The 7,946-nt window shown below is 42.3% G+C and overlaps 2 protein-coding genes across 2 annotated transcripts in view; one reads left to right on the forward strand and one right to left on the reverse strand.

The window, feature by feature from the left end:
• SARC_02325 (diphosphomevalonate decarboxylase) overlaps positions 1-5,836 on the forward strand; it is a 6,805-nt gene extending 969 nt beyond the window's left edge. Inside the window, exons 2-8 of the mRNA XM_014303915.1 lie at positions 378-516; positions 994-1,040; positions 1,359-1,496; positions 2,076-2,278; positions 3,508-3,801; positions 4,747-4,859; positions 5,574-5,836. Coding sequence (XP_014159390.1) covers positions 378-516; positions 994-1,040; positions 1,359-1,496; positions 2,076-2,278; positions 3,508-3,801; positions 4,747-4,859; positions 5,574-5,766 — 1,127 coding nt within the window. The 3' untranslated portion in view covers positions 5,767-5,836. The remainder of the gene's footprint in view (positions 1-377; positions 517-993; positions 1,041-1,358; positions 1,497-2,075; positions 2,279-3,507; positions 3,802-4,746; positions 4,860-5,573) is intronic.
• Positions 5,837-6,753: 917 nt separating this feature from the next.
• The window catches only part of SARC_02326 (hypothetical protein), a gene marked incomplete at both ends in the record, with an annotated part of 4,984 nt that continues 3,791 nt past the window's right edge, over positions 6,754-7,946 (reverse strand). Inside the window, one exon of the mRNA XM_014303916.1 lies at positions 6,754-7,056. Coding sequence (XP_014159391.1) covers positions 6,754-7,056 — 303 coding nt within the window. The remainder of the gene's footprint in view (positions 7,057-7,946) is intronic.

The following is a 7,946-nucleotide window of genomic DNA, read 5'->3' on the forward strand; positions in this document are numbered from 1 at the left end:
ACGGCACTAATAACAACGACACTATATATATATATATATATATATATATATATATATATAGCAACGTGTACATGTACGTATACATATATATGAACGTATGTACATTTGTATTTGTATACGTATATATATATATATATATATTGTGTCATAGCAGCTGTATAAGTGTACACATACTTACGTTGGATCCCGAAGAGTGGAGCGCTTTGCAACGGCCATGATGTTGTACTGAACTTCGTTTTTTCATACTCATTTTATGCTTTTATCCAAATATATATATATACGTGTGTGTGTGTGTGTGTTTTTGTGTGCATATATATATTTGCATTTGTTCGTATAATTTATTCTAAATTTTTATCATATAAACACAACCGATGCAGGGGGTAAGCGTGATGAGAAGCTTATTTTACCTACCAATTCATCGCTGAGCGCTACTCTTGACCAGGCTGATCTGAAGACCACAACCTCTGTGGCCCTGTCTTCCGAATTCGACAGTGACCGATTATGGCTCAATGGAAAGTATGTATAGTTTTATCCAATGTCGTAGCAAGTTGTATAATACACTACGATAAGTAGATACCACTCCGGACGTATGGCATATGACATGTTGTGAGGTTTTCATAGTATACTATCTCAGAAATGGGCACATGCCTGTATTAAATGTACTGCACATCATAATACAACGAGTGTGCCTCTATCAAATGAACAGAACATCAGAATACAACGAGTGTGCCTCTATCAAATGTGCAGAACATCAGAATACAATATATGTACCCACACGGCTAGATATACATCATGCACCTGGCAACCCCTCGCGCGTTATTACATAGAGATGCGTGTGTATGCAAAACTGGTGGCCAAACTTTCATGATTGTCGGGTATGTATACTACATGATGGATACATGGACAGGCCATGTTTTTGATCGCGTGAATGACAAGTAAGGCCACTGATCGCCCGCACATCCTCCCATACTTTCTTCGCTATGCCGCAAACAGGGAAGAGTCCATCACCAACCCTCGACTGCAAAACGTACTACAAAAGAGTATGTTGCATGGCCATGGACATACTATGTCTCTCTGTACATCTGAGTGTAATATTGCACAGCAACTACAATTGTGTGAATTTTCCTCTACATCTGTGTATGTTAATAAGATGTATTAATACACTACAATCTCTACTATGAACACCTCCCTACACATTCATATGTTAATAAGATGTATTAATACGCTACAATCTCTACTATGAACACCCTTCTACACCTTTATAATGTAACGGGATGTATCAATACACTACAATCTCTACTATGAATAATTCTCTGCACCTTCATATGCTGATGTGGTGTATTGACACTACTTTGTAGTCCGTAGCTTGGCGAGTGAGAGAGCACAGACAGACGAAGAGAAGGCCGTCCTAGATGCACACGTACACATTGTGTCTGTCAATAACTTTCCCACTGCTGCTGGGCTTGCATCGTCTGCCTCGGGCTACGCATGCATGGGTAAGTAATGACATATACGGGCTGTTTATATACGTACCAGAACGTTTTTGTCTTTTTGCATGGGTATGGTATGCTATATACGGGTTGTTTTTCATGTACGGGAACTTTTTTATGTCTGTGAATGGGTAAGGTATGACAGATACGGGCTGTTCATATATATACGGTAATTTTCTGTCTTTGTGTATGGCATAAAGATGGATGGCGTGCTATTACTACTATGATCATGTGTAAGTGTGCACATAAACATGTTTGAACATGTTGGAACCTTCATTCTACGCCTGTAATTTATACTTGAGTGCATTGTAAAATCGCTTCGTAAGTATGAGGAGAGTATAGAGAGCGGTTGACTTGAGCTCGGCATAGGGCAAGTGTATACGCATACTTCTTTTAAAATATACTTATTCTAACTCCATCTATATCTAAATATATATTCTTATTATATCACTATACTAATATACAGCTCGGTATAAATTCATGCGAGTTTGATTCGTAGATTTAGTGCTATCACAGTCAACAGCCTTGTAAACGTACATAGTGTGCCTTACCCATATACTCACCATACCACCGATACTCTACCAGTCTACACACTCGCCCAGGTATATGGCGTGACTGACTATGAGCTCAGTAAGATCGCACGGGTTGGGTCAGGCTCCGCCTGCAGATCAATGTACGGTGGATGGGTGGCCTGGAACATGGGCACCCGCGACGACGGTGACGATTCCTTCGCTGAACAGACACACCTGGCCGATCACTGGCCTGGCATGAAGATTCTGATTCTCGTGGTAGGTAGACGAGCTGGTTGTTAGCCTCTTGAGAGTGGGTATATATCGTTACAACGCATATATATACATATATATGTATATATATATTACACTGGCATGGCATGCAGATTATGATTCTCGTGATGGGTACACGATCTGGTGGTGAGTCTCGTGGGGGTGAGTGTACATCGCTACAACACATGTATGTCGTATAGATGTATATAAGTGTGTGTGTTTGTGTATGTGTACGTGTATACATATAAGGTGTGTTGGAGTGCAATAGCCCACATGCTGTAGATCTCAGCACAATCAACCGCTGGCTTGGTTTGAAGTCTTCTTGTAATTTGTACTTTCGAATGTCACAAGTACAATCGTCCGCATATATGTATAGAGTTTAGGGTTTTTATGGTCAACTTATATGTATATGCATTTGTTGGCTAAATTGTTTCGTTCGTTTAACATCGTATGTCCAGTAAACACCTGACATGAAGGTAATGGTGCTTTGGGCATTCCTGTATATATTTCTGAGCCATGCGCATAGATACATGTACGGTGTTGTGTGTGCGTGAACGTACGTTTACGAGAGTGCACTATAGACTTGCACACGGATATTACGCGACATCCTACCACGACTTCACAACATGCGCAGGTAACAATGTGGTACATGGTTACAATTGCGGTATACATGTCAACTCGCCTATTCAATTTGAATGTGTATCGCCGTATGGTTTGTTAAGAATTCTGCAATATATACATATATATACAGCTACCCAGTCAGTCCGTGTCTCGTACGTTCCTATTATAAACACACGTCCGACCAGGAGAATGCATGGCAACCTCTCGATTCTACATGTGCACAACTTAAATACACGCATACAATCGCCACCTGCACTGCTAAGTATGCCCTATTTCGTGCCGTGTGATATAGTGCGTGATCTTTTGGTGAACTCTTTTCAGCCATTATTCACACAGACTTGCAATGTTGTCCTCGGTGGCCTAGTGAAGTATGAGTGCCAGCCCCATAGGCTGTGTTTTTGACGTTTGTGTATCCCATAAGTTGTGTTTTGGGGTCTACCCAGTGTACATACATGATTCATTAATCTCAGGGCAGGTACACGTCTCATGCATGACCTATGGCTATGCACACCTCCACATGCTTCCAATGAATCGCCTTGTTCCATACTGCACACCATCCTCCTGCATGTGTCGTACATTAATGAAATAATAAGCTTGCTGCTGCTCGCATGCAGGTGAGTGATCGTAAGAAGGGCACCAGCAGTACCTCAGGCATGGGCACGAGCGTACGCACCAGTGAACTGCTACAGCACCGGATCACCGAGGTAGTCCCCAAGCGCATGGCCGCCATCAAGGAAGCCATCGAGGCCAGAGACTTTGCGCAGTTTGGTGAGATCACTATGAGAGACAGTAACCAATTCCATGCCGTGTGTCTGGATACCTACCCACCCATCTTCTACATGAACGACACGTCTAAGGCGGTGGTGCAGATGGTCACTCAGTACAACACCATGAAGGGCGAAGTCAAGGTGTGTTGTATGTGGTAGTTAATTATCACCCACGTTTTATTTCTACGCGTGCACTCACATCGGTATTCAGAACAGTTGTATATCGGGTTTAGGTCTCCAAAACAGTTGTATATATGGATACGTCTCCAAAATAGTTGTATATATGGATTACGTCTCCAAAATAGTTGTTTATATGGAGTACGTCTCCAAAATAGTTGTATATATGGATTACGTCTCCAAAATAGTTGTTCACATGGAGTACGTCTCCAAAATAGTTGTATATATGGATCATGTCTGCAAAATAGTTGTATATATGTATTACGTCTCCAAAATAGTTGTATATATGGATTACGTCTCCAAAATAGTTGTATATATGGATTATGTCTCCAAAATAGTTGTATATATGGATCATGTCTCCAAAATAGTTGTATATATGGACCACGTCTCCAAAATAGTTGTATATATGGATTACGTCTCCAAAATAGTTGTATATATGGATTACGTCTCGAACATGCGCAAGAGGTTTTCATTGTCACTCTGATCTAGTGTAAACAGTCTATGTGCTCGGTTGTTTTTGTGTGACTATGTCCGTCGGATACTTCCCACATACGAACAGCAAACATATGGACGGACTGTTTTTGAGTGCTCTTCCTCAAAGGGTACGCTACTTGCATATTCTATTCATTCCAGTCCAATCGCACATATGCACTACCTTACTACCCATACACACTTATGCACTATCTTACTACCCACATACTTTTGCATTATATTACCATCCACACACTCGTGCACTACATTCCTATTCTCCCCTCCTTCTCTCATTTATACGCCGCTTACACGCTCAAGCACTACTTTACTACCCACACACTCATACACTACGGTACTACCCACGCTCTCATACACTACCGTGCTACGCTCACTCTCATACATTGTATTCCTATTGTACTCCCATTCTACCTACTATAGGCCGCTTACACTTTCGATGCTGGGCCTAACGCGGTCATCTACGCCATGGAGGATGCTATGGCTGAAATCGCGTCATTAACGTCTCACTTCTTCCCTTCAACGACACCGGACACGTATGTAGCTATGCCTTGTAGGCGCTCATTGCACTGTGCACTGTGTGTGCTGGCAGAGTACTGGCTCTGTTATTCATATATATATATATATATAGTTTGACAGTGTATTCGTGTGTGGTTATGCCTTGTAGGCACTCATTGCACTGTGCACTTTGTGTGCTGGCTGTGTTAATTATATATATATATATATAGTTTGACCGTATTTACGTATGTTACTATGCCTTATAGGCGCCCATGGTACTGTGTGCTGGCAGAGTGCTCGCTATGTTGTATGCCGTTGGTACAAACCCCTGAACCTCGACACCACGTTCCCTGTGCCACACATTCGGTGTATACTCGTGCTGCCACACACTATCGTCTGATCAGTTACAAACCCCTAAACCCCTACGTACGTTCAATCTATTTGTTTGTGTTCGCATTGGGTGCGTATTTGTGGACACCGCATTTTATAGTAGTCGTAGTGTCTGCGATATTGTGAGCGGTAGCTACCATTTTAGGTCGGCTTGTAGTTTACCAATACTACTGGATGAGTAGTTGAATACACCCCTCCCCAGAGGATTTGGAGTTGTCCATGCGATGTCGTATCATTCTATCCATACAAACGACTACTCGTAAAAATATAGGTATTATATATATATATATATATAACTAAATAACTATATTGTAAACGTATTCTTTTTTTTAACATCTACACAACCCCATCCATCTGCAAAGGTTCTTCCGGGGCACCACCACAGCCCCCCCCGCCCCGTCAGCTGAGCTGCTGAGCCACTTCACGATCGCACAACAACCGGAAGACTCTCTGCAGTACGGCATCAATACACAGCCAGGGCCAGGACCCCAAGTTCTAACAGACGAAGAGTGCTTGCTTGATAGCAGTGGACTGCCTAAGGCGACATCGGCTTAGCTCGACACGGAAGTATGGCCGACATGCGGAATAGGTAGCTTAGAGTAATATAGTAAAGGTTTGGTGTACAAATATGTGAACGTGGCGCGGCTGGAGTAGTTGGACCACCGGTTGCTGAGATAGAAAAGGCTGCGCAGGGGCGTGAGCGAAGGTAGACTACTCACTATGTTGTCATTGCAACACACAAGATATTGCACTTTTAAATATGTTCGGTTCGGTGTATGACACGGTCTGTTGGGCTGCTTGTGAATATGTCTGAGCTGGGCTGCTCGAAATATGTTCTCTGCCATTTAATGATAGTAACTATAGAGTATATACGTATAGAACATTGAAGACTATACAAATGAACACACACACAACCCGAAAAAATACACTTGTTTGTGCGGTCGTATCGTATAGATACCTGTATGTGTAGAAAGACATGGACAAATGTATACGTGGCTGTAAACATATGTATGTACGTTTATACAAGGATGTATTTGATTAGTACAATAGGGTGTACGTTATGACACACATATATATATATATGTCTGTATGTATGCATGTATGTATGCATGTATGTATGTATGAATATATATGTATATATATGAATATATTTATAAATATGAGCTTGCAATATGATATTGGTAGTGTGTGCTGCTACAGTGTCGTACAGTCTCTCATATACAATATGTGTATCGCTTGCAATATGTATGTTCTTTGTGCAGAGCAGATACATTTTCACACAACCATTCAAAGACCTACACCTACACCCCTCTCTCCGAGTACGCCCACCAGGTATAAAGTATATCGCTTAGAATACTCCGGTGCGCTCATTTCTAAATGCGACACCTCGAGTATTTGGTTCGTTCAGCCTGTCCATCGCAAACCACACACAATGTCAGGGCCCTCCAACCTGCACATGTGTCTGCACCGACAATGAGCTCAACCCCAAGCCATCGAAGAATGAAGACGTAAAATATACAGTCGTCGTATAGACCCCTGCGATCAACCTGTGCTGCGCCGCACGATCCCAAGGTCCATGCATAGCTCACGGGAGTGGTCGTATCCCCACTGTATGTGGTACGCCCCTATCAACGCCTTGAGCACATCACACGGCGCCTTCGTGTCTGTGTCTGGGATAAGCCCCCGCCTTAGATACGCGAGGTAGGGTAGTGCATGCACGCTGAGCATGTGGTTTGCTACCAGTTGGCTCTTCTTAACCGTGATCGTCCCGTTGTCCTCAGGCGGACTTACAGTGAACAGTTTGTCGATCACAAAGAGTTCGACTACCGCATCGCCCAGAAAGGCCTGAAAGTGGGCATGGGAGAGTAAACAATGTCGATATCTCCGCGTGAAGCGTGTGTGTCTGTTTGTGTGTGTGTGTGTATATTTGTGTGTGCGTGTGTGTGGTATGATCTGCGGCTCGAGCGTGTAGTGATTTTAGCACACTCACATGCCATCTTTTCAAACCTTTCTGCTCACATACGGCAACTACTATGGTTTTGATCTGCTGTTAAGAAGCCCCACACTCCCGAATACCATAGTAACAGCGTATAGTCCACGTTTAATGCGTAGCCAAGAGTTGTAATAAGCAACCATTTGGGGTGCAGAACCACCCCTGGCAACTACGACTACAAACAGCTGCGAGAGGAGATGCATTGGACGTTACAATCATGCAGAATGCACGAACGCTTACTGCACATGCACAGTCTAACTCTCAGGCCACTAAACCTCTACGTGACCTAACGTATTGATAAGCGACCTTGTCAGTCAGCAAGCCAATTTGTCTGCGAGTTGAAGTCTTGCCAATATAACTTCAATTGGGAGAGTACCATAAGCTATGTAAAATTTGGGAATCGAAATAGCACATAGAGTATGCCATTTCTTGTACAGGTCCAACTATAAATTCAAGATCAAATTACAGTAGAGTAGTTGACGCGTCCCAATATATACATGTAATATGTATATACATATGTGTACAATCGATATATAAAACTATAAATCATAAACTTACATGTACGATGCATATATATATATATGTGTGTGTGTGTTTGTATGTATGGATGTGTGTATGTATGCATGCATGCATGTATATATATATATAGAGAGGTGGGTATGTGGGTGGGTGCGTAGTCGTGTCGTTGTGTGGGTGTATGTATACATATATATATATATATATATATATATAATATATTATA

The sequence above is a fragment of the Sphaeroforma arctica genome (assembly GCF_001186125.1).
Source record: "Sphaeroforma arctica JP610 unplaced genomic scaffold supercont1.103, whole genome shotgun sequence".
Classification (NCBI taxonomy): Eukaryota; class Ichthyosporea; order Ichthyophonida; genus Sphaeroforma; species Sphaeroforma arctica.